The sequence below is a fragment of the Micromesistius poutassou genome (assembly GCF_964030765.1).
Source record: "Micromesistius poutassou genome assembly, chromosome: 20".
Classification (NCBI taxonomy): Eukaryota; Metazoa; Chordata; class Actinopteri; order Gadiformes; family Gadidae; genus Micromesistius; species Micromesistius poutassou.
Window position 1 is genome coordinate 7,248,630 of NC_140290.1, and position 27,663 is coordinate 7,276,292.

General features: G+C 48.5%; 1 protein-coding gene across 1 annotated transcript in view; it reads left to right on the forward strand.

Annotated features, from left to right (window-relative positions):
• trps1 (trichorhinophalangeal syndrome I) overlaps nucleotides 1-27,663 on the forward strand; it is a gene marked incomplete at its 3' end in the record, with an annotated part of 83,898 nt that overhangs the window by 25,583 nt on the left and 30,652 nt on the right. Inside the window, exons 2-8 of the mRNA XM_084484830.1 lie at nucleotides 1,748-2,593; nucleotides 3,780-3,895; nucleotides 9,065-9,671; nucleotides 10,693-10,904; nucleotides 11,560-11,737; nucleotides 12,005-12,239; nucleotides 17,416-18,130. Coding sequence (XP_084340956.1) covers nucleotides 1,748-2,593; nucleotides 3,780-3,895; nucleotides 9,065-9,671; nucleotides 10,693-10,904; nucleotides 11,560-11,737; nucleotides 12,005-12,239; nucleotides 17,416-18,130 — 2,909 coding nt within the window. The remainder of the gene's footprint in view (nucleotides 1-1,747; nucleotides 2,594-3,779; nucleotides 3,896-9,064; nucleotides 9,672-10,692; nucleotides 10,905-11,559; nucleotides 11,738-12,004; nucleotides 12,240-17,415; nucleotides 18,131-27,663) is intronic.

A 27,663-nucleotide genomic window follows, 5' to 3' on the forward strand; every position in this document is an offset into this window, starting at 1 on the left:
GGAGAGAGAGAGTCACAGAGAGATGGGGAGAGAGATATAGAGAGAAAAATGGGGGAGAGAGACATTGAGAGGACGGGACAGCAGGGGGGGGGGAGGAATCAAAGCAACCCAACAGAGGTTGGAGAAGGATCACTAGGCTTATGGACGTAATGGGGAGATAAGACATGAAAAATGTAACGCACGAAAACCAATGCTGAAATGGAGGTCACAAATGAAAGGGGGGGATGCCTGGAAGACTGTTTAGAACGAGGGCCAAAGATAGAGCAGAGGTAGCTAATGAACACTGATGGGGGAACCGGCCCCCAGACTTCTGCTGGGACCGTCTGAAGTGTCTGGTTTTATATTATGTTTTGGTTCTAGATGTACTACTCTTCCTCTGTCACCCCCCCCCCCCCCTTTCTGTCTCCCCCTCTCTCTGTCTCACCCCCCCCCCCCCCTCCTCCCCTCTCTCTGCCCCCACCCTCTCTGTCCCTCTCTCTCTCTCTCTCTCTCTCGCTCTCTGGCCCCGCTCTGTCTGTCTCTCTGATATGACGTGTGTGTGTTTGATGTGGTTGTGTGTTGAAGATTCTCACAAATGGTTTCCATAACGATAAAAAGAGGCACTAACTGTTTTCAAAGAAAAAAAGGGAGGAAAAAAAACAACTTTAAAGCTCATATAGATCCACTCTATCTTTCACCCAATCTCTCATGCTGTGGCGCTCTCTCTCTCTCTCTCTGTCTGTCTGTCTGTCTCTTCCTCCCATTTTCTCTCTACCTCTCACTCGTTAGCAGGCTGGCTGACTGTCTCTTTCTCAGTCTTTCTCTGTCTGTCTTTCTCTCTGTCTCTGTCCCTCTATCTCTCTCTCTTTCTCTGTGTGTGTGTGTGTGTCTTTCTCTCTTCCTCTCTTGCTCTCTGTCTCTCTCTTTCTCTTTCTGTCTCTCTGTCTCTCTCTGTCTCTGTCTCTCTGTTTCCCTGTCTCTGTCTCTGTCTCTCTCTCTCTCTCTCTCTCTGTCTCTGTCTCTGTCTCTGTCTCTCTCTCTCTATCTGTCTGTGTCCCTCGCCCCTATTCCAAAACGTTCAGGACAGCGGTGATGGTTCTGATTTGCGAAGACGGTTATTCTTTGAGGACCTTTTTTTTCTTCTCTTCCTTGCGGCCGACAAACGTCACCAATTTTCGCCGTTCAAAGCGCTCGGTAAATTGGATCAAAAGCCGCCTGGCCGTGCACATACATCACTGTCAGAGCGGCGCGTGCACGCGTGTGCACGTGTGGCGTGCGCGCTCGTAATAAGCAGCACATTATGACGGCACCCTGGTCACCTCGTAAGTCTCCCCAGCTCCACCACAGGAAGATGCTCTCGGATTGATTTATGTTCTCATTCTGTTACTTTTGGTGCATAAATATAACTTTTCCAGTAAGAAAACCAACAAACACACTATCAATTGAATAAAATCTATAAATATCAAAAGTAGTGCATATGGTATCTGAAAAAATATATCAAATGACTCCATCTGAGGTAGGGTTCAGATTGAAGTGTTTTCTGTTTGAACGGCAAAAGATATTTTCTTTTTCCTCCTCTTTTCGCTCATTGGCTGGGTCTACAGATACACATTTTAATGCACCTTTACTCCAAACCTCATGGCAGATAAACTGCAGATGGAAAGTGTTTACAGTTTGCAGCAGCACTAAAACTTGTCCCTCTCTCCTTCTCTCTCTCTCCCTCTCTCCCCCTCTCTCCCCCTCTCTTACTCCTTTCTCCTTCCTCCAGAGATGGTGAGGAAAAAGAATCCCCCGATCCGGAGCGTGGGAGGTGAGGAGGTGGAGGAAGAGGAGGGGAGGAGGAGGAGGCCGACAACAGCGGGAGGAAGAGCAGCAGCAGGAGGAGGAGGAGGAGGAGGAGAGGAGGAAGACGAAGGGGAGGAGGAGGGCCGCGTCGGAGCCGAGGCCGACAGAATCATCCGACCCTCGGAGCCCGAGTCGTCGGGGCGGACGCGTGCCGACCGGGGGGAGGGCGACGAAGAGGAGGAGGAGGAAGAGGAGGAGGAGGAGGAGGAGGAGGTCGGGAGCGAGTGCGTCTCCTCCTCCTCCGTCTCGCCGTCCTCGGTGGGGGTGCGCGACGACCGCTACAACCGCCGCCACGCCGGGCGGAAGGGAGCAGGCGGAGCCAAGCAGACGGAGCGACGGACGGACCGCAGCCAATCAGAGCCCGAGGGCGACGGCGTGCGGAAGGACCTAGGAAGGGAGGCGGAGGAGGACGAGGAGGGGGGAGAAGGAGGAGGAGGAGGGGGGAGGGAGCGCCTGGCCTCCCAGCACCACCAACACCACCACATCCTCCTCCTCCCGCCCCAGCCTCAGCTGTCGTCACGGGAGACGGCCAGAGGCGAGGGCGGGCCCACGGCGGAGACGCCGCCCCTCTCGGCCAGCCCGTCGCCCAAGCTGCAGGACTTCAAATGCAACGTGTGCGGCTACGGTTACTACGGTAACGACCCCGCCGACCTGGTGAAGCACTTCAGGAAGTACCACCTGGGCCTGCACAACCGCACGCGGCAGGACGCGGCGCTGGACACACACATCCTGGCCCTGCACAACATGGCTCCCCAGATCACCCTGCCCGGTAGGTGGAGGTCCCGGCCTCTGATAGCTGATCCATGGGAATAGCTGATCCATGGGGATAGCTGATTCATGGGAATAATTGATCGATGGGGATAACTGATCCATGGGGATAACTGATCGATGGGGATAACTGATCACTACTGATGGCTATTGATAACTTATATATACTTGATATTGTGAATTGGTTGATATTGAGATCTTATACAATGAGCAATAATTGATATAGGTAGTAATAACAGCTTTGTTATTAACTGATATTAAGGGATATTGATCAGCGATATACCTTCTGTATGTGTTAAGATAAGACAAGATATATTGACTTAAACGCAATAAGACATCAATTCATCAAATAATTATTAAAAGTGAGGCTTGTAATAACATTATAATTTGTCATTCCTTAACCTGATATTAAATTGGCTGAACATTTGTACTGCTCTCTACATGAGCTTAGCGACGATATCTGCAGAGTTTAACATAATGAGCTTAATGGTAATGGTCCTTAAGTGGAATCAAAACGTTCCCCCCTCTGTCCAGGATTAACTTAATTGTATTATTATCCCATTGAATCCTTGCCTCGGTAATATGGATGTGTCCTTCATTCCTCTCGCTAGGTCGCTGAGTATCCTCTTGAACTAAACACTCCCAAAGAGTACTTCAGGATAAAGTGTACTTCTAAGCGCTCTGACCTTGGCTATGTTCTATCTAGCTGTCATTCCGTAGCGAGTCGGCTCCCCCTCGCCTTCCTTAATCTCCTCGGCCGTCGAAGTGGCCCTGGACTTAGGGTACATCATGGTGTCCTACACAGAAAGTTTACTGGGGATTGCTGTGTGACACAATGCTTAGAAGGCCAGTCCAATGGTCGGGAATCGCCCGGGTCCAATCCTCCCTTTAAACGGCACCTAGGAGGCTTAACCGTCTCTTCTCCACACTGCTCCTTTTCCTCCTCCTCGATCGCCAAACCTGCTACTGCTGGACTCTTCAAGGGCTTAGTGAACGAGCAATATGAAGGAACGAGGAAATAGTTTTGTAACACAGCTTCCTCGCTGCTACTTTCCTCCTGCTTCCTCAAGGGAAGAGTGAATGACAATAGGAACGGAACAAGTTTGAGATGGTATTGGAACACAACCTTTCTCTGACATCTTTGTGCGTGTGTATGTGTGTGTGTCCGTGTGTGTGTGTGTTCCCAGATCTCCAGGCTGGCCAGGCCCAGAGGATCCAAGCCAAAGACACAGGGAAGACGAGGCACGAGGCGCACGGGCAGCAGCACCGGGCGGCCATGATAAACGGGACGTACGATGTACAGGTGAGAGGGAAGGGAGGGGGGGAGGGGGACGTACGATGTACAGGTGAGAGGGAAGGGAGGGGGGGAGGGGGACGTACGATGTACAGGTGAGAGAGAGAGGGGAGGGAGGGAGGGAGTGGGAAGGATGGACGGGGAGGAGAGAGATTGGGATTAAAGGATGAGAAAGGGAAGGAGGGATGGAGAGGAAAAAGAGGGATGGATGGAGAGTGAGAGAAAGAGGGAGGGAGAGAGAGTGATGGGGATGGGTGAGAGGAAGAGGGAGAGAGGGATGAATGGAGGGAGTGGGAAGGATGGATGGAGAGATGACAGAAGGAAGGAGGGACGGAGAGGTAAAGAGGGCTGGATGGAGAGTGTGAGAGAGATGAGAATGGGTGAGAGAAAGAGGATGGAGGGCGGAAGGGGGATAAATGGAGAGAGATAAGGATGGATAGAAGAGAGAGCGAGAGAGAGATCAGGGTGGATGGGAGAGAGGGAGGGAGGGATGAATGGATGGAGAGAGGAAGAGGGATGGAGAAAGAGACCGGGATTGAGGGATACGGAGAGATATGGAGAGGGGCAGCTAGAAAGAAAGTCGACCTGTGTTGGTGGCGTTGTGTTAGCTAATCCTCGGAATTCACAGAGATACAAGGGACTTAATTTCTAAGGCCTTGTGCAAGCGGCTCTAAACCGAGGGGGCAGCCACCATGAATGATTCAGTTCACTGCTGTCACAGGAACCTTGAAGCTAATGTTTACAGCCGGAAGCTTTTTAAGGATTTAAACGTCACCGACAAGATGGCAGCTGTATCTAAATAAAATATTACCAAACCCCAAAGTTGCGAATGCTGTGTTCAGTGAATGGTGTGGCTGCAAAACTCCCACTCACATTTTAACCTTCCATTAAGTGTTTTTGTTTTGAGTCTTTCTTATTTTAGAAAAATAATATTGAGGGGAAAAAGCATGTTAAATGGCTTGAATTCATTGGGTTTTTGATCGAAATTCACCCCACAATGTCTCAGTAATCCCTTCTATCATATCCATTACCAAACCCGATACTAGCATTAGCAAGTGTGTGTTTCTGAGGAGGTGTGTGTGTGTGGAAGGGAGCATGGTGTATACCAGTGTGTAGAGTTATGCCGTCCGGTGTTAAGCAGCAGAGTGACTGACTGTCATCCACTTTGATCCACTTTCACCTTGAACACCTGTGTGTGTGCGTGTGTGGGATGTAGAATGGTTTCATCAATAAAGACAAATTATTTAAATCCAGGATAAACCAACATTTAATTTCCCTCAGCTGAACTCTAAATAACTCATAAATACGTATGCATGAATATGAATTTACATCATAAGTGTGTTGCATAATTCAACAGTGATTCATAGACGGCCATTATCTCATGTTTACCTTTAATCAGTCATGAAAGATTTCAACTTAAGTCACCAATACTACAACTGCACTGAATATAATGCTAGTTGTTGCACCTAATGTTGGGCCACTGTTTTTCAGTTTTGTGCCATCATTGAATGATGATGTTTGTGAGCCCTTTGCACTGAAAAAAATAAGAATCACTCATGTGGCTTTTAAAACAAACTTGTGTTTGTCGTTTAACAAGGGTATAAACATGTTAAAAATGGCATTTGAGCATGGAAAATATGAAATGAATGTATGTTGGTTCAATTAACATACATAGGCTATGAATCAGAATGATTTTGTAGGTAGTGGCCATCCCCAAAATGCACCAGAATACAGGAAATCACATCTACCAAATTCAAAATTTTCTGGGGACGGACCCAGACCACCTGTCCATGACTACCCCACACCAACAACTTTCATCACCAGCCACCACTGATAGACATATATCTACACATAATTGGTTATATATATTATTTTGAATTATTTTGTAGCTTCTCTCATATCCGATTAGGTGAAGAGCGCGGCCATGTGGCCCTCTGATGGTGGCCCTCTTAATCATGAAAGTTGCCCATCCCTGTAATAAAGTGTTTGCCTGCATAGATTTTTGCGCGCTCTGCGCCAAAGCATTGCCCGGGGTCTTTGCCTCTGACACACAGTTGTTGCTGTGTTGGGGGTGATGTTGCACTGCACTGTTGCATCTGAACAACGGTGAACCCCATGTTTGGGAAAATAATCAAGATGGCTGCCGTGCCCATTGTTCTGATGGTAATTGAAGTGATTATTGTATTGCAGAGTGACGGTAATGGATTCAAACAGAGCTAATATTACTGGAGTGCGGCGGTATTAACCATTAGAATGCGTTGTAATCATAACTTGTTTTCATAAGCCTGTAAATCCAGCCTCATAACTGAAGTGAGTAATTTATGGGTTGAATAAGCTGTAAATGATTTATGTGTGTGTGTGTGTGTGTGTGTGTGTGTGTGTGTGCGTGTGCGCGCACACCCACCACATTGGGCATCATATGTTAGAAACCTTTATAGACGGGCCGACGGACAGGAACAGACAGACCGACAAATTGGGCACCTGGAACACAGACAGGACACGTGCACGCACACACGTGCACGCACACACGGCACAATACAGCTGTGCAGCTTACTGTGAACAGCATGTCCTTAAGAGATGAGAGGTTCATACTTGGAGAAAGTCATGTTAATTAAATGGCGTGATCAAAAACCTCCATATTCCGTTTATATATATACCCGCTTTATTTTGTGCATTATGTATAAAAGAGCACAATGAAGGCTTTGACCGAAAGGACATTTTGCATGTTGTTAGTACGAAGGTTGGCTGATAAGTATTTATTTTACAGACTTTGTTTTACAAACTATTTCCATATTTTTTTTTGGGGGGGGGGTTGGGGGCTGTCACTGTAATTACATTATAACGACCAGCGTCGGGCCACGCCACTGAACAGCACCACAGCAAGTCCTCCCTAGCCTCTCTCTTTAATTGGAGCACTCCTAGTCAAACACATAAAAAGTAAGTCAAAACGCGCATTTGAAATAGAAAAAAATAAATACAATGCTTGTCTTGATCTGTATCACGAACGCTGTAATTACACCCGATTCCCTCGCGCTCTGCCTTTTTTACAGCGGGCTCTCACCCCCTTTGCTTGTTACCATTTGGCTCAAGGTCCAGGACTTTATGCGTGGACATGAACAGTGCAGTTTTGTCTGGAAGATTTAAACAAGATGATCTAATAAACTTCTGGTGTGTGTGTGTGTGTGTGTGTGTGTGTGTGTGTGTGTGTGTGTGTGTGTGTGTGTGTGTGTGTGTGTGTGTGTGTGTGTGAGAGAGACAGGCGTAGTCAAGGAGTTTCATTTCATTTAAAACAGCAGCCTTTAATGGGCGTAAGTCACGTAATGGACACAGACATGCGCTTTCACACACACACGCACACAAACACACACACACAAACACACGCACATATTACGCATACATTGAGTCAGAAATAGTAAATCCAGTGGGCTTAAGTCGTCATTACGAAGAAAAAGTGAAAGTGCAAAAAATCGAATGAAAGGGTTCTCTATTCCTCTTTTTTCCCCCACTCTCTCCATTTTCCCCTCCACCGCCCACATTTGGGAAAATTCCATGCTGTCATTCGCTGGTGCGAGACACCTTGTGAGCCAATGAGATCGCAGGTATAGAAAAAAGTGAGAAGGAAATGAGGGGCGAGGAGGAGATCTAGACGGAGGGGGGGACACGGCAATAGAGGGAGGGAGGGAGAGAAAGAGAGGGAAGGGGGGAGCGGGAGGGAGAGAAAACCAGTAGTTTACCAGTAGTTGTAATTGGTTGTTATGAAGGCTGGTCAAACAGATGTCAGACGCGTTTAACTGTATTTTTATCCCTCCTTTTTTTCTACCCTTTTGTTTCCCTCCATTCCCTGCTTTACACTTTTGTTTTCTCTATTTTTATCTCTCTCTCTCTCTCTCTCTCTCTCTCTCTCTCTCTCTCTCTCTCTCTCTCTCTCTCTCTCTCTCTCTCTCTCTCAGTTGCTCTTTTTTCTGTTCCATTCTTCGTTCGGTCCTCTGCCCTAATTTATCATCCCCTTCATCTCTGCTCTTTTAGACCAACTGTAGTTATATTACGTCTAAGAATCCAAACCGAATCCCTCCGAAAAAAAACCCACAAAAGAAAAGCAGTGGGGGGAAAAAAAAAAGCGAACACGAATGTCACAATAAAGAAGAAACAACCCTTTGTACTTAATGTTAAAACTAGCCCAAACCCTGGCATTATACTCCATAGCACTATATTCTTTATAATACTGCATTTCAAAGGGTAAACAACTCACAGATCGGTTTTTAATTAGTATTCCCACTCAAAAACCAACTACGGGACTTGGGTTCAAACAAGGTTACAAAGCGAGTTTGACAAGCCTTGCTCTGATCTAAGTGTGCGGAGAGCGGCCATTCTGTTGACTTCATTACAATGCACATGCACAGACATGCTTTGTTTTGGTTGTTAAGTTTTGGCCGATGGCCGCTGTTGCTAATTCCCCATCTTTGCGAGCCAAAGTATGATTTGTCAGTAAGATAGTGGCGGTTGCACTGATGTTTCAGTCACAGTGTTTCGTAGGAGTGGATGCTGCCAGTCACAAAAAAAACAAGGACACTCTTAAGTGTTAGATGAAGTGTAATTACTACTTTTAGAAGTTGGATAGTTTCAAAAGTATTGATATCATTTGTTGGATCTTGTGTTTTCTTTGTTTGTGATTAAAAAACAGGGTTAGGGTTAGGGTTAAGGGTCATTTAAATTGCTTGTGCCCTTGTCTAGCACGACCTAGCGGTTTAATTCCCATTGGGGCAGCCATGTTGAAAAGTCATGCACTCGCGTTGTTGCTTTGGCGTCGTTCACAAAACAGCGTATATTTATACAACTATAATTAGAGTATGTATGTATGTATGTATGTATGTATGTATGTATGTATGTTTGTATGTAGGTGTCAAAGTGGTTTGGTTGAGCCATATAGACAAAGCTGCAGGTAGCGATACCAGTGACCAGGCAATCTGCCTGCTCCAAACAGGCACATTTTGACAAGGCTCTGCACTAGTATACTTGGAATCACTGCAAATTTGGATTCATCAACAGTGTTGTCAATTCACAAAAGATGCATATAGTTGCCGTCCCAATTCATTGGCTGAAGTTGGTTGAATGACCATTGAAGTTGTTTCTCCCCGTTTATACGTATGCTAACTTCGGACGCGCTTCCTCTTCCCGCAGGTGACGCTGGGCGGAACCCTCATCGGGATCGGACGCAAGACGCCCGATTGCCAGGGCAACACTAAATACTTCCGCTGCAAATTCTGCAACTTCACGTACATGGGCAGCAGCTCCCTGGAACTCGAACAGCATTTCATGACCTCGCACCCAAATAAGGTCAAAACCCCACCCCCCACACCGCACCTGCTGGCCAATCACAGTCTGGTGAGCCATGAGCTCCACACCAAGGACCGGGGTCTGCTCCTGGACGGCGTGGAGCGCACCGTGGTGAGGGCGGAAGACGATTCGCTGGCCGGGTACTCCATCCCGGTCAGGGGCGTCTCCGATTCGCCGGGCTGGTCGGGGGAGGCGGGCCGGGGCGGCATCATGGCCTACTATTGGTGCAAGTTCTGTAGCTGGAGCTGCGAGTGGGCCGGGGGAGCCGGGAAGCTCCTGGAGCACTACGAGCAGAGACACAGGACGAGCCCGGGGGGCGCTCTGAGCCCCAGACACTCCAACCATGGGGTGCTGGAGAGGGAGAGGGAGAGGGGAGGGAGGAGAGACGGAGACGAGAGAGACCACGGTGCCTTCAAGAGCCGCAAAGACCCGTCGTCCAACGTGAACCAAGGTAACGCATCCGCAAGATCTGTGTTGACGCCTGTTTCTCTTGTGCTATCTTTATCACAACAAATGCCATAGGCTAAGGCTGTTTTTGGTTCAAGCCTCAATCTGTTGTCAACCTTGAGCATAAGGCCTAACCCATACCTGCAGCTCAGTAACAAAGTTGTGTTCTATTGATGCATCTGCTGATTAAGTATTAAGTATTACTAAATAGTTAAAAAAACGACTCTTGCTTTGGGTGTTCCTTATTATTTTTTATCTTCTGGTAGACCCTGAATATTATACACAAGACTTTGTTCTCACTTTCTTTCTCCCGTCGATGTACAGGAAAAATGCTTTCTAACCTCACCCCACCACTTCTGGCCCTGGTGGAACACGCTGATCTTCCAGCTCCATCTTTAAATCTTCTTCCCTCCGCTTTAAGACACCTCGTGTTCCTTCACTAACAGCTACATGCACACAGTTCATTGTCCAGCCTACCCCCCCCCCCCCCCCCCCCCCCCAAAGCCAAAGAAACACTATCTTGATAATAGTGATAACACATGGCCGTAGCTAGTACTACAACCCTGCTCAATGCACCCACATTGGGCTATTCTAGGGGTCCAAGACCTCCACTTAGCGCTTGACCCTGCATCCATAAAAGCACTTCATGGTTCCTTCCTCAAAGCCAGTTTCCGTTGACAATGCCAATCTGGGGTCACGTGACCTCCCTGCTCGTTAAGTTTTGCCATTGTTCTGTACTTTCTTGAACAGCTTCTCCTCTTTGATTTCTCCAGGGAACGACAGACTCCCTTGCTTAACATTCTCCTCGCCTTGTGCAAATTACAGCTAATAATTGCTGCTGATCATGGCTCCATGTTAAATCCTTTTCTCTTCTAATTTTTTTTGAGTTTTTTTTTTTATAATTACTTGACAACAAATACACCACAAAAATATAAAATGCATTCCAGTCGGATCACACCGAAACTCTTCTTCCATTTCTCCTTCTCACCCCCCCCCCCTCCCCCCCCCCTCCCTCTGTATTCCAGAGCCGTCTGGCAGCGACCCGGAAGCGGTGGTGACCAGCTACAACTGCCAGCTGTGTGACTTCCGCTACTCCATGGCCCACAGTGCCGAGGTGATCGTGGTGGCGCCCCTGCTGCTGCACTACCAGCACAGCCACAGCATCCACCGCTGCTGCATCCAGCACTGTCTGTACTGCCCCCAGGGCCTCTGCCAGCCCCACAAACACCTGGGAGAGGTGAGGGCGGCGCCTGCACCCACCCACCCACCCACCGACCCACTGGCGGCGGCCCTTGTGTTGTGTGTTGTTGTTGTTGTTTTTGGTTTCGTTTTTGACCCCGCCCACATTTAGTCAACCCTTCTCGTTACTCGTTACTCATTGCTAATCTCGCTCGCTCGCTCTCTTGAGTTCTTGCACTCTCTCGTCTCGATCACTCGCTCTTGCTCTCGCTCTCTCTTGCTCTCGCTCTCTCACACTCGTTCTCGCTCTCTCACTCTCTCTCGATCTCACTCTCTCACTCTCTCTAAGACAGCTTTTTTCGCAAACAGGTGAAAACTTTGATGTCACAATTAATTTCCCGGTTTGTGGTTTGTGCTCCGGTTGTAAAAGAAACCCAGAAAAGACGTGCCGTAATCGATGGCATAATGATGTATTAATAACTTAATGTTGAGTCTCAGTCCTGACGACACTGTGACCACACATATTCATGTATTAATAACTTAACGTTGTGTTTCAGTGCTGACGACACTGTGACGACACATATTCATGTTTAAATAACTTAATGTTGAGTTTCAGTGCTGATGACACTGTGACGACACATATCCATGTTTTAATAACTTAACGTTGAGTTTCAGTGCTGACGACACTGTGGCCTAACCCTTCCTCTCCCAAGGTGTCCCACCCCTTCGCCTGCTGCAAGCCCTCCTGCCCCAAGTGTTGCTCCAAGCTGACGGGGGACGGCGCCATGGCGGGGAAACCGGGGATGGTGACGTCGCCCAACGCCACCCCCACCCCCCCACCGGTCTTTCAGCCGTCCAACCACCCCCCCGCCCACCCTGAAGTCACGCAAGGTAATCCCTGAGAGTCCTTCTCACCACGCAGTGTTTAATTAGTCTTTAATTAGAAGTTAACAGTAGGACACTAAGCCTAGCTCGGGTATCCCACTCTGAGTCTAAAAAGTTTCTGGGTTCGATTCCCCCTCAAACAAAACAATGAAATACTAAATAACCAAAAGGTAAAAATGATAAACTGCGAAAGCTAAAATGCTAAACAGAGTTCAACCACAACAACCACAACCACAACAACAACAACAGCGCGGTGGTCTCTCCATCCCCCAGGGGTCACCCACCTGTGTGACCAGTGTGCCTTCGCCACGGCCGACATTGACGTCCTGCTCCAGCACTACGAGGGCTGCCATTCGCTGAGCAGCCTGAAGGGGGCGTCGCCGCCGCGCCGGGTCAAGGCTGAGGACGGCGCGGCGGGGGAGAGGGACGGCGGCGGGGAGAGGGAGTTCTCCTGCACCAAGTGTCACTTCATCACCGAGGTGGAGGAGGAGATCTTCAGACACTACAGGTAACGCCTGGCGCCTGGCGCCGTGCTCATTGGCTGTGATCTCATCAGTTCGTGCAACGCACACCGCACTGTGTGAGAGAAAGCGCACCTTTTGTTTTTTTGCGTATGTCTAGGCGTGCGTGCGTGCGTGCGTGCCTTCCCTTATTAGCCGTATTCAAACACGCTCCCTGACACAGCATGGGAACGACATAACAAGGGCTCCATACTCATTTGTTGTTTATATTTAGCCCCATTAGACTCAATGGTGGAAAGCTTTGAATGACACGACCCTACAAAAAAGAAAAAACGAAGTCAAACCTCCGACAAAACAGCCTTTTTTTTTTTATTCTTTGGTTCCTCCACTTTTATTCACCGGGAAGCCATTTAGCAACAATTGCGCTCAACAAGCCAAAGCTAACGAACAGTGGGGCCAATCAATAGGGAAGTCAATCAGTCCTCGGCTGGTGGAACGTAGCGTGCCACTATCGAAGGACCCGCGATCCCCCCCCCCCCTCCTCGGCGCTCCCCATAATTGGATATCTCTGTGTGTGCTTAGGGACGTCTCACTCCCTGCCCGAGGAGAGAGCCGGGGCTGCTCCGCTGCCTGGCTCCTTCACAATGTCCCTCACACACGCACACACACACACACACACACACACACACACACACACACACACACACACACACACACACACACACACACACACACATGCTTTTTATGTCTTGTTGTAGTTGGTGGTGGTGATGGGGGGGCGTGGTGTTTTTCTTTTTTCATTTTTTTTGTTGATGGAAGGCGAGAGCTGAAGACCTGAAAATATCACCATCCTCCCGGTGAACGATTTTGCAATTTCCTAGTTGCAGGAAGAACAGAGTATTATTATTACGTAATACTCATGACTGCCACCCCACGATGGGATAGATTTGTGATTTCTCCCCAGACCGCTGTTGTTTCGTGATTGCTTCTGGCAGTGGTCATAGTTTTGCTGCTATCCATTTTTCTCAAAGTAATCTCTAGTATTTGGTGCCTCCCATGCATGCTGAGACATACACGCTGTGACATAAAGATAGTAGTGTTTATCAACAGGCAGCTTGGATACAGATACACACAAACACACACCCTTATGCACACAACCTCACATATATAAGCATTTCACAGTTTATCACAGTTTAGTCTATATCTCTGTCCATCTTGCTCTCTCTGTCATGCATACGCACACACACACATACACACACACGTCATTGTTTGGCCTGATGGAGGAATCTAATACTGAGGAGGAGAGAGAGGGCGAGAGAGAGCAATGAGCAGAGAGAGAGAGAGAGAGAGAGAGAGCAATGAGCAACGAGAGAGAGAGTGAAATGAGCAGAAAGAATGAGAGAGAGGTAGAGAGAGAGAGGGAGAGCAATGAGCAGAGAGAGAGAGAGAGAAAGCAATGAGGAGAGAGGGAGAGAGAGAGCAATGAGCAAAGAGAGAGAAAAAGTGCAATGAGCAGAGAGAGAGAGCAATGAGGTGAGAGAGAGAGAGAGAGAGAGAGAGAGAGAGAGAGAGAGAGAGCAATAGAGAGAGAGAGAGATGAGGAGAGAAAGAGAGGTCCATGGCAAGAAACAGAAGGAGAGGAAGAAGAATCGGAGGTCGAACACTGAGATAAAAGTCAGGACTTGGAAAGGAAAGAATAGAAAGTAAAGAAAAAAACAAAGGAGCGGAAGAAGGAGAAGGCAAACAGAGGGAGAGAGGGGGAGAGAGGGCGAGAGTCATAGACACACAGGGGGGTTCCAGGGAGGGGAGGGAGGGAGATGGATTTCATAGTCCCCGCACGTTCCTAACGGAATCTAAGCTCTGAATCGCTGAGCTCAAATCAAATAATGGCGTAATAAAGCCGCTAAGTTTCACACGGCTGTCGCGACTCAGGGCCACTCTGAAAGGGTTGCGAGTGCAGCTTTTCAGACTCAAGAAAACAGCCCCGGTTTAATCACGCAAGTACTTGCGACTAAAGCTGGGCAATGAATCGAGTAAGCACTGTAAAACCAAAACAAAAACAACAACATTCATACAGAAACAGAACACATTGATAAGAAAGCGACGACCCATATTCATGTGGCTGTTTATCATTAACATTTTGACATGAATACTGCTACCCATATTCTTCTGAATGTGTTTCGCAAACAGACTCCGCTAGAAGGACACGCACATGGTCTCGGGCCGGACGTTTGACCTTGGACACCATGAGCTTTTTAGTTCTGAATAGCCCACCTGTCCTTAGGAGAAAAAGCAATTCATCACTTCTCCTTTCTCCCCTCTTTTAGTTTCCTCTCACTTTTTGGCCCTCCCCTCCTCTCCTCTCATACCCTCTCCATTTTGAGTCTACTGTTGCCTCCTGCTGTCTTCTCATCTCCTCTCTTTTCTTCTCTTCTCCTTTCTCTCCTCCCCTCCCCCATCTCCCTTCCTCTCCTCTCCCCCCCCTCCTCCCTCCTCTCCTCTCCCCCCCCTCCTCTCTTCTCTCCTCTCCTCTCCTAATTTAAATTTACATTTAGGGCATTTAGCAGACGCTTTTATCCAAAGCGGCTTAACATAAATACATTTGTCAGAAATAGAAGAGAAACAACAGTATAATGCTGTCGGTAAAGTCAAGGGATGAAAGGATGTTCAGAGAACAAGTGCCAAGCACTTACAATTGCTAGGTTGACCCCTGTATACACCAAAGATAGCTAGGATAAGATGCTACACTAAGTGCTATTTTCAAATGCCAAGAGGGGTGTTTTTAGCAGAGTCCGGGAGGAGGAGGGGCGGTATGCAGAGTCCAGGTGAAATCTGAACAAAGTATTCCCCCAATCTCCTCCAATCTCCTCTCCTCCCCTCCCCTCCACTCTCCTCTCCTCTCCTCTCATCTCCTCTCCTCCCCTCCCCTCTCCTCTCCTCCAATCTCCCTCCTCTCCTCTCTTCTCTCCTCTCCTCCAATCTCCTCTACTCTCCTCCCATGTCCTCTCCTCCCCTCCCCTCCACTCTCCTCACCTCTCCTCTCATCTCCTCTTCTCTCCTCTCTTCCCCTCCCCTCTCCTCTCCACTCTCTTCCAATCTCCTCACCTCTCTTCCCATCTTCTCTCCCCCCCTCCCCTCCCATCCCCCCTCCTCTTCTCTCATTCCACATCTCTTCTCTGCGTCACTGGTCAACTGAACAGCGGATGCTAAGCCCAGACGAATTGCCTACCCCTTCTCATATTATACATGCAAACAAGCTTAAACGGGATGACCTCTTACAAAGGGACCATGCATAGCATTGCGTTTTAAAGCGGCATGTCTCCAGACAAGTTAATAGGGGAAATGATTCATAAATATATAAATGTTTACTCAACGAATGAGTGCATGTTTATGTTTTTTTGTGTTTCTGAAGATGCCGGCAAAGGCCATTATGTTTTTCCTTCCTTTTTTCTATGCGTGGCGTTGCAATGACTTATAGATTCAGGGCATTTAGCAGACACCTTTATCCAAAGCGACTTACAACGGTTCACACACACACACACACACACACACACACACACACACACACACACACACGTACGTAGGGCGGAGACAACCGTTGCGAGGCGAGGAGGGGCGGTGGGGGGTAAGGAGGGGGGCTGTGAAGAGTCCAGGTGAACTCTGAATAACTAAGCCTGCCTCTCATCTCCTCCCTCCCCTCTCGCTTCCCTGAGTTACTCTTGAGTCACTCAACTCAATTATTCGCCATGGAAGGAAAAATAAACTCATCCGCCGGTATTGCGGGAACATACTATTTTCCCTTTTTCGGTTAAGATAGCGTCACTTTGACTGCACCCCGCCATGACAGCAAGTATTAATAGATTTGGCAATGTTGAAATGGAGGGGAACCGTTTGGCCGTGTGTGTGGTTGTGTGTTTGTGTGTGGTTGTGAGTTTGTGTGCGTGTGTGTGTGTGTGTGTGTGTGTGTGTGTGTGTGTGTGTGTGTGTGTGTGTGTGTAAGACAGATGTGGGTGGTGACACCAGTCCGGGAAGAAGCAGATTGACTGTGCGTGTGTACAGTTGCAATGATACAGACCTGGCTGTGTGTGTGTGTGTGTGTGTTGCTGACATACAGAGGGGCCACTGTCTCTTTGCTTCACATCTGGAGGTGTTTAACTTAGCTAGGTATGAGGTACACACACACACACACACACACACACGTAAAATACATACTCACACACACGCTTTCTCTCCCTCGCTGCATGACTCTTGCTGTCTCTCACTCACACTCCCCCTCCCCTCTCTCTATCGCTCTATCTTTCCGTCTGTCTGTGGTCCCTCTCACAGACTCTATTACGCACACACACACACACACACACACACACACACACACACACACACACACATCACTGTATTTGAGTTTTCTTTTAATGAGATGTACTTTGCATGATGAAATAGTCTTCTTTAATGGACATTAAACAATGAATAGAGAGATTAAGATGGGGGGGGGGGGGGAGCTGGGAATAGAATCCACACAGCCGTGGAGGCAACAACTTTGTCGGGTGGAAAAAGGAATACACCTGGCAAAGTGTGCTGGAGAGTGATTCTGACACGGAGACAGGCCGGGCCGAGGGAGACAGAAACAGGGGGTTGTATGCCAATCACATTATGGGAGCATTTGTTCCGTAAAGCTGTTGAATTCCCCCCCCCCCCCCCACACCCCTCGTCTCTGATAATGAATGGAAGTGCGCCAGGACACAATCATTCGGTGCTCCTATGCATATTTCATACCACTGAGCATTCATTTTGCATCCGCACAGCTATGGGATCTGGTCTAGCTGTCAATCACGTTTTTGGGGGAGGGACCTTGTATTACCGATCTAGTGTTTTCTAACCACTTTTAGAGTTTTTGGCCTCTGGGATGATGAAAATGGTGCTTTAGTGGCTTCAGTCCAGGTGAGGAGGTTGATGGTGATAGTGATATCTTTTTTTTGATCCATTCTTTAAAAATCTCCTTTTATTCGATGTTACTGTCCTGCTCTTCTACTGTGACACCCACATTTCCCCAGATCACCAAATAGCATCTTATGCTACATACACCCACATGGAATCAGTTATTAACGTCGGTGTGCGTCAACCCTGTACGTTGTCTAATGCTGCTGCCTGGCCAGGTCTCCTAATCGAGGTTCACTCAACACAACCTTCCGCCCAAAGTGACCCCTCTCTCTCTCTCTCTCTCCGTAGGCGCGTCCACGCCTGCTGCCGCTGCCGCCGCTGCGACTTCACCGCGCCCGACTCCTCCTCCCTCCTGGACCACTTCAACTCGGCCCACTGCCGCGAGTCCTCGACCGCCACCACCGCCGCCATCGCGGCCTCTGCGGCGGCGCAGATGGCGGCGTCGCTGGCCAACGGCTGCTCGGCCCCCTCCACCCTGGCCATCAAGGAGGAGAGCAAGGGGGACCTGCGCCTCCTCTACTCCCTGGCGCCCCCCGAGGGGAGGCTGGCGGAGGGGAGCCGCGAGGAGGGGGGCGTCGGCGGCGGCGGCGGCAACGGCGGCAGCGTGAAGAGTGAGGACAACAACGGCAGGGGAGGCGGGCGGGAGCACGCACACGGCCTCCTCTGGGTGCCCAAGGAGCGAGCAGGAGGAGGCGGAGGAGGAGGAAGAGTGTCGCCCTCGCTCTTCTCCTCGCCGCTGTCGTACGTGGCGGCCAATCACGAGGCTTCCTCTCAGCACAAGAGGGGGGTGGCCTCGCCCAGCATGGTTTACCTGGGGGAGGTGAAGCCGTTTGGCGGCGGGAGGCACAGCGGAGGAGGAGGAGGAGGAGGAGGAGGAGGTGAGAAGCAGAGCCCCATGACTCCTCAGCAGTACGTCGTGGGAGGAGGAGGAGGAGGAGCGAGCAGTGCGGGGCAGGAGGCCAAAGGAAGTGCAGGGAAAGAGGAGTCCCAGTCTCTGCTGCGGGTAAGACGAATATCTACCTCCTGCTCCACTTTCACCTCATCCCATTCGCCTTCCTGTTCACATGCTCCTTCACCGCCTCCCTCTTTCTCCCTTTCTCCACCTCCTCCACCTTATTCTCTTTCACGTGCTCCTTCCCCTCCTCCCTCCCTGCTCTCATCTCCACCTCCTTCTCTTCTCAACTGCTCCCACCACCTGCACCACCTCCTTTACCAGCAGGCTCCTTGCCCACATGCACGCTTTTTGATTCGCCGCAATCAGTGCCGGTGCACGTGCCATCTCCCCGGGGCAAGCCCCATCGTCTCCCAGAGCCCGTCCCGACGTGCCAGCTCACCTCCTGGCTAATGCGGCCCGCACGTGCGCTGCCATGTTCCAATGCCCCCGTGTGTGCGTCCGCACATCTGCCCGTGCCTGCGCGCGTGCCTGAGTAGGCAAGCCCGGCTTTGCCGTTGCAGTTGTAAGCATTTTTTATTTCTTTTCGATCCCTTCGTTTAAAATATTTGTATCATTCTTTTGTAGAAGAAACAAACAAAAAAAAACCCCTGTGTTTCATTTCGAAACACTGTGCTATCGTCAGGGCAACCGGGGAGGGGGGGGAACGGCGAACGACAGTTCTTATAGTCGTCAGCTGTCACTCAACGCCAGCCTCCCGCCTCTGTCGCCATCGACTGCCCTCCCCCCGCCCTCTGTGGTCCAGAATGCATCACTCTGCGATGATGTCATGGAGGGAACTAGACCCATTTGTGGTTCTCCAGCACCCCCAAGCTCATTGGCCCTGATCGCATCAGATCCCAACACACAGCGCACTGTGTGAGGGAAAGCGCACCGGTTTTATTTGAGTGTATGTCTGGGCGTGAGACGTGTGTGTGTGTGTGTGTGTGTGTGTGTGTGTGTGTGTGTGTGTGTGTGTGTGTGTGTGTGTGTGTGTGTGTGTGTGTGTGTGTGTGTGTGTGTGTGTGTGTGTGTGTGTGTGTGTTTGTTTGCACACATACATGTATGTGTGCATAAAAAGTGTAGGTGTGTGTGGTGTGTGCGTGAGAAGTGTTGGCAGTAACTTGGCAGACAGTCCAGGGTGGGGCTGCAAGAGGTTTACTCATTATCTTGGGTGGGGCGAGAGAGAGAGGGAGAGAGACATGTGAAGAGAGAGAGAGAGAGAGGGAGGGAGCTTAAATGGAGCAAATATAGAGACTGAGAACAAGAGATGCACTAAGGCAGACATAGAGGCTGTTAGTTAGAGAACCCAGTTCTTTATAGTAGTCCCTCACCTTATTCTCTCTCACTATCACTCTCATTCGCTCTCGCTCTCTCTCTCTCGCTCTCCGTTTTACCACAATATTTATCCTCAGTTGCCATGGCATGCACTGACACACACACACACACACACACACACACACACACACACACACACACACACACACACACACACACACACACACACACACACACACACACACACACACACAGACCGAGGTTGACTCATCCCTGGGCAGGGTCAGGGAGGGGCGCTAGGGCTAAGGATCTGAAATAGCTCAGAACACCCACATGCACTAAAACACTGGCACAGCCCCTCGCTCTCTCCCTGTCTCCATCTATGTCACTCTCTCTCTCTCTCTCTCCCTTTATCTCTCTATATCTCCCTTTAACACACATGCATGCATAGACACACATGAACACTGCACTACACAAACATGCACATTTAGATATGCAGGATGTGTGTATATATATATATATATATATAAGTATATATATATATATATATATATATATATATATATATATATAAGTATACTGGAGGTAGATCTAGAAGGATATACAGGGAGATGGCTCTGCCCCAGTGGATCAGGGAGAAGGAGAGAAACACACACACACATAGAGAAAGGGGGATGAGAGAGAGAGAGAGAGAGTCGGACATGGTGAAGGAATGAGTGGGAGGGAGGGAGGAGAGAGGGGAGAGAGTTGGATTAAAATGGAAGAAAGCATGATGGAAACGACCCCCCTTTTTTCATCTCAGCTGTGTGTGTGTGTGTGTGTGTGTGTGTGTGTGTGTGTGTTACAGAGCGTGTGTGCGTGTTAATGTGTGTGTGCTGGCTGTTTACTCTTGTCTCATCTTGTTCCCTCTCTCCCCCTCCTCCTTGCCATTCTCCTCAGCATCGATCTTGGTTTTATTTTTCTCACTCTTTCTTTACTTTTCATCTGCCTTCCGTGAGGACAACTCACCTGATGCTCACTAATCAATACATGCACACACACACACACACACACACACACACGCACACGCACAGACACATGCACGTCAGGCACACACATTCTATCACACACAGACAGTATAAAGTACGAACACTCTTGTGCTCTCCCTCTCTCTCTCTCCCTCTCTCTCTCTTCTCGTTCTCGTGTATATACACACACGCACAGAAAATCACTCTCTTCCACACAGACACATAACACACACACACACAGGAAGTAGAATGTGTGACCTTCAGTATCCAGGCATGTGTGGGCCCTGCTGGAGAGCAGATTGACATTTTCCGGACCGGCACTCTAATACTTTGAAACCTAGACATCCTTTTCCTAGTTGGAGTCTCGTTAGAAGATGAACTGAACTCAAAAGAACTGTCTGGAACAGCATTAAGCTCTATAGTTCATAGTACTTACTGGCAGATGAACTATATAGCTATTATTTTATATTTAAAAGAAAACCCACTGTCACTGTCTGTGGTGGAATTTTGCACCACGTCAATCGTTTCTGTGTAAACTGTTTAAGAATAAAGAGTCATCCTAACTTATAACAATTAAGCTTATTTATTTAAGTGAAAAACATATAACAACATGCAATAAACACCCAACAAACATACAGGAAACATACAATAATCCGAGGCCTCTCACTGGAGTTTGTCCAATGCATTGGCAAAAGCAAGGACTTCTTATACAGTGGCAGCCAAGTCTCAGGATGCTGAGAACAGCTCTGCTCCCCAATAAAGCTTTAGTATGGGTTAACCAGATGGTAGTCAACGATTGATGGATCTCTTCAGGATGTCATAAAGGGGGGACGTAGCCGTGCCTTATCAGTTGGAGCCCTTGTTCCTCGACCTTCCCAAGGGGGTCAGGAAACAGGCCTCAGTTGGAGTCTTTCATCCACAACCACCGAAAAAGGCACATAGCAACAAAGGGCAGTTAGAGACACGGAATGTGAAAATAATAATTTTCCCATTACACTGTCATACCTAACCATTGATGGACCAGTATTATTATTATTATTGTATTATCAGTATTATTTTTATAGATAGATACTTTAATTGTCATTGTGCAGTAGAACCATACAATGCGCACACAAACACACACAATAAATAGTATAAAATACAGTATAAAAGACACATTTTTAAGAAGACATTGTGATATGTTAATTAAAGATATGGAAGGCACTTTTGAGAAACCAGCCAGAATAAGTACAATTATTTTAAGGATCCAATCGGAAGAAATCACACCCGTCCCTTGGAGCCTCCTCCTTCAAAGCCACTCCCCCAAAACATGTGCTACCTAGCTATAGCAACAGGTCCAATGTAATGAAGGCACGGGCAGAGTGTGTGCATGTAGCCGGGTAGGTAGGTGGCTGACAGACATACAGTAGGCCATCCAATCATAGCATATGTGCAGAATGATCTAATTGGATAGGTTTACTACAAGCAATTTTTTTCCGGGCGTTTAATTTATTGATTGACTGTCGGGATGTAAAAAGTTTTAAACAAATATGACGCAAAGTGCTACTACTAAAAGATATTGCCTACCCCGGTGTCAAGTTAGGGGTGTAAACGGAAGCTGGTGAGCTATTATATTAATATGCATACGAGTATAAGGCATCATTAGTACAATGAATACTATGGGAAATTAGAGAAGTGTAGGGAAGGATTAAACACCTTGTAGTGTTCTGCGAGAGCAACACAACAAGAGTTTTATTTATTAAAATCTCTCCTGTTTACAATTCAGCCTGATGGAGCTAATTATGTGGAGACAACCGTGCACGTACACTCACATGCACACACACACGCACGTACACTCGCACGCATGCACATTCCTCTGCTTTGACTCCGTCATTGGGTTTAGCTGTGTGTGTGTGTGTGTGTTTATGGCTTTGTGTTTTCTCAGGAAATTGAAATTTGAATAGAACTTATTAGCTCTTCTCATTCTCTACTTATATCCGCCACCGGAAATTATGTGGCTGGGGGGGGTGTGGGTGTGTGTGTGTGTTGTGGGTGGCTGGGCGGGGGTGCGGGTGGGTCTGGGGGGGGTGGGGGGCTCTCCGAAATGCATCATTATCCAGAGACTCACAAGAACAGTTTGGATATTTTATGTTAGCTGTTTGAGGGGATGTGGTGGTCGTTGTCAGGGGAGCTTGCCTTGTGTTCCCGTAACGAGATTAGTTGTCCTTCCTCACAACCGTTGTCTGTGCCGCCGTGCACTGGTTCTCTCTTTAGTCTGTCCTTACTTTCTCTTCCTTCTTTCTCCCTCTTTCTTTCTCTCTGTGCCCTTTTTTCCTTTCATGTTATTTCTTATGTCTTCTCTCTTACACACACGCACACAGACAGATACACACACACACACACACACACACACACGGTCCTGGTGTGTTCAGTTTGTTTGTGTAGCAGGCCCATTTCCCATCAGGACACAAACTCAAATAAACAGACCCATACTGGAAAATGTGTGTGTGTGCGTGTGTAGGTGTGTGTTCGCATGCACACACGCATGCATGAGTGTATGTTTGTGTGATAGGTTAGGCAGGGCATATGCATGTCTATGTTGTAAAACTTCTGGGCAGGTTGATGAAGCTGTCTGTGTGTGTGTGTGCGTGTGCGTGCGTGCGTGCGCGTGCGTGTGTGTTCAAGCCATGACCTGCGTGTGGCTTTCCGCTGCGCTGCCGTCCACAGCCGTCTCATTGTCTGATGTAAATTTAGCGTTTGGTCGGCGCGGCGACGCGTCACACCGCGCGGTACACATCAAGACGCCGTCCCGCCGTCCACCCACACACACACACACACACGTGCCACGTACACCGCCGTCACTACACTAACATTATCACAGCCACCGGCGGACCAAGACCACCACGCCGGCCCACCTAGAAGGCCCCTGGTCAGTGGGTCACCCCCCCCCCCCCCATCCCCAGCTCTCATAGGACAGAGAGAAGTCACTGTGGCCCCCCCCCCCTGTTACCATATCACACCGGCCAGGTTCCACCGCAGTGGGATTAGTTTTTGGGTCGGTCAAGAGACGCCCTGCAGTTTTAAAAAAAAAAATTCATTTCGATTTGATTTGATTTCCCTTTCATGTCCTTCCGGTGAGTCTGGTCGAGGATTGCCCACGGAGCGACTCCTATTGGGTTAATTTTTCAGGCCCCCCCCCCCCGAGAGCCGGTGTGTCTCCGCTCTGCCCGAGTTGCCTTTAGGGCAAGACGTTCCAGAGAGCTCCAGCATGTGGCGTCCTCCAACATCTCGTCTGGCCCACTGGTTCCCATACTTGTGTACGGATGTGTACGTGCGCGCGCGTGTGTAATAGCGACTGTAAATACATGCAAAACATTTGCCTAACTGTCGGCGCGCGTCAAAACCCATCGCTCAGCTCCTTGAGGGGAAAAGTAAAGGGCTAAGTTGAGGCACACAGAGATGCAGTGTTCCCCCGGTTCCAGTAAGAGCATCACTATTAACATTCAGTACGTTGCACATGCCATCTTGGATCACTCTAGAGCCAGACGTTTTCTTTCTTTTCTCTCCGTCAATGGTACTAACTGAATAATATCTCTAATGTCTGCCTATTTCCTCCCGGCTGCATTGCTTACGTTTTAAACTGTGTCAAATAGTTCATCACTACAATTGAGACTAGCGTGCCTGTCTCTTTGGATCGCTCCTCACTCGGCCGAGCGTTTCATTGGTCGAGACGCGGGTCGGTTACGCACGGAGCCGGCCCATTGGTCGGCTAGCGCGCCAGTGAGCATTATGTTCCAGCCCAGCCGCCAGCGGGGCGGCACCAGGTGGTTCTCATCATGTTCACATGGTAACGGTACAACACAGTGGTTATTTTAGCTCCTAGCTGTAATTTAGACGTTTACATCAATTACTGTTACGATCGGCTTACACACACACACACACACACACACACACACACACACAGAGAAACACACACGCGCACACACACACAGAGAAACACACACGCACACACACACAGAAACACACACACAGAAACACACACACACACACACACACACACACATACACACACAGAAACACACACACACACACACACAGAGAAACACACACACACATACACACACAGAAACACACACACACACACATATTACTGTGTGTGTGTGGCTGTATGTGTGTGCGTTTTTTTTATATCTTTCAGTTATATTTCACATCTCGATTATATTCATATCTCTCTCTCTTAAGTCATTTTTTCTCCTTCGTTGTCTCTCTCCATGTGCTCTGGCATCTGTCTCTTCATCAGTTATCTGTGTGTGTGCGTGTGCGTGTGTGTGTACATCCTTGCGTATGTGTGTTCACACATGGAACCAATATTAAGGCCAGATGTTCGTCTTGCTACAACAAGATCTCTACACGCAATGCTGGCCAACACACACACACACACACACACACACACACACACACACACACACACACACACACACACGTGAAAGATACACCGTTCTGGCAGCACTTGTGTAATTAGGAAGCTGATTGGTTAGATTAAATGTCCATCTGACCCCTGACCAATAGTTAATTAGAAAACCCGTTCCCTTTTTCCCCCTCCCTTTCTTGGCAGATCCGTCCTCGTGTCCGCCCCTCCTCGGCCAATCACGTAGCTTGTTTGCCCGACCCGGGTCCCATGGCTGGGTGGCTGCTGACGGATGTGATGTGACACGGGGAGCCAGAGGGGGAGAATAATATCGTGCGTGGGCTGTAATAAACCCCTCCCCCCCCCAGTTCTTTACCAGACCAATGAGGAGCGGCGATGTCATTTGATTCAGATGCACGTCGATTCCTTCAGAGCAAAAACGCTTAGTGGCCTCTTGGTTATTAGGACGGTGTTTTGGCTGCCACTGCTACTGCAGTTGTTGTTGTTGTTGTTGAGGTGAAGGGTACGGTGGAAGCGTATGTGTTTACCTGTATGGATGTAGACACAAGTGGTGTAGAACAGGCATCTCAATCCTTCTGATTCTGCAGGCTTTAGGATGTCTCTAAACATGTGTGTATGGTGGAGGGGGGCCAATGCCATAGCCACCATGGCGGTCAGTGGACACTGAATTGCCCCTGTGTGTGTGTGTGTGTGTGTGTGTGTGTGTGTGTGTGTGTGTGTGTGTGTGTGTGTGTGTGTGTGTAAGAAATTATTTCTGGGTTTATTTGCCATCGACACATGCACACTGGCAAGGAGAGATCATATCACACACACACACACGTACACACACACACACACACACACACACACATTCTCTCTGTCTATCTGTCGGTCTGCTTTTCTATTGACAGGATATGACAAACCATCCTGTAGTGTGTGTGTGTGTGTGTGTGTGTGTGTGTGTGTGTGTGTGTGTGTGTGTGTGTGTGTGCACTTTTTCGCACACACACCCACCACTGATTCATCTGGTGGTCTTTGGTCAAGGTCCGGTCCATATCTCAGGCTGTCAGCCCCCTCATCCTGGAGCCTGGTTAACCTGAAGGGCCCCGGAGCTCCACCTCCTGGCCGTCCCCTCGTACCCCCATGCTGCGTGCAAGCAGCCCCATGCTGGCAGACATACCGGGAGGAGCTTGAGTCGGGTTACCGTAGAGACGAGCAGGGTCTCTGTCCTCCCCGTTTACAGAGGGGGATGATACTGCTTCTCACTCCCTGCCTCTCGCACTTCATCAGTCTTACCATGAGACATTGTGTGTATGTGTGTGTGTGTGTGTGTGTGTGTGTGTGTGTGTGTGTGTGTGTGTGTGTGGTGTGTGTGTGTGCTGTGCATATACATGAATGGCACTGCACACACAATTTATAGTTGATGCGTCATCACTGCAGATGTTTGGCTTCTGAAATGGTACACGTGAGCGCAAATGCACGTACACACACATACACAGACAGTCCCCAAGTCCCAGCTATCCTGTTGATAATTGCCCAGGTGCAGCCTCCCTCTATTGTCTTGCATGGGATGCTGCGCTTTTATTTTGTAGTTCTCCTCCGTTAGATACTCCTTGAAACATAGTGGAGACATTCAAGTATAAAACTACATTTGAAGTTGTGAGTTGTTGTTGTTCATATATATATACGAGAGAGAGAGAGAGAGAGAGAGAGAAAGGGGAGATAGTGCCTAAGAATAAACCAAGTATTGCCAAATCCATCTTTCGTGTTCTCTCTTCTATCTCGCTCTCACCCTCCCTCTCTTTCTCTCCCCCTCCTTCCCTCCTTTTGCTACACGTCTGATCTACACACATCTTCACCCACATCCCCAGACATAAACACACAGAACCACACACACACACACACACACACACACACACACATCTGAAACACAAACATATTCTCCCAGTGTTTAATGAGTATGGTGGTATCTGTAGTCTGTGTTTATATTTCCTATTACAGGGAGAAAGTGTGTGTGTGTGTGTGTGTGTGTGTGTTTATCTAATCAACACAGTTGGCCCAACCTCTGTATTTAATGGCGTAGTATGTGTGATATTGTGTCATGACTTATCATGTAGCAAATTATTTAGTAGCTCCCACTGACGTCATGCTAATTATCCTCCAAAGTCACGCTTTCATATCCAGCCATTTTGAGTTTCATTTGTTTGAGCCAATGCTAACCTCTCCATTTCCTCTCGCCATACAAAAACACACACACACACACACACACACACACACACAGGCTTAATCAACATGCACACACACACAGAGTCTTAATCAACACATGCATACTTAATCAACACACTCAAGAGCTCATGCACACTTGATCAATGCACACAAACAACTACGCACAGACACACACACACACACACACACACACAAGATCATTTGTATTCCATGCTGCTTTACGGAGATCAACAGCCAATCTAGTGTTGCATTACCTCATGACCACAGGTGGGGAGGAGGAGGGAGGGAGAGCAAGTGTGAGAGAGAGACAGAGAGAGGGAGAGGGAGAGGGAGGGACAGAGACAGAGAGAGAGAGGGAGAGAGAGGTCATAGGAGGCCGTATAGCCTAGAACGAGATAGAAAGACATGGACCTTGTGAGAGAGAGAGAGAGCTTCAGACAGCTGCCAAGCTCTGAGTGGGGTTAAACATCTCGACAAATACAACCTAATAAGGTCTGGAGGCGCATACACACATACGCTCACCCACATGCACACACACACACACCCACGTGCACAAAGTATGATACGAACACTGCGTTGGCCTGCGTTGGGGATTATTGTGTGAGCGGCAGTGAGCCTCTTATGTTTGTCATGCAGGGCACTGCAAATGCTGTGGTATTATAGACATTATACTGCATCATATGTAATGCATAAGCATATACAGTTCA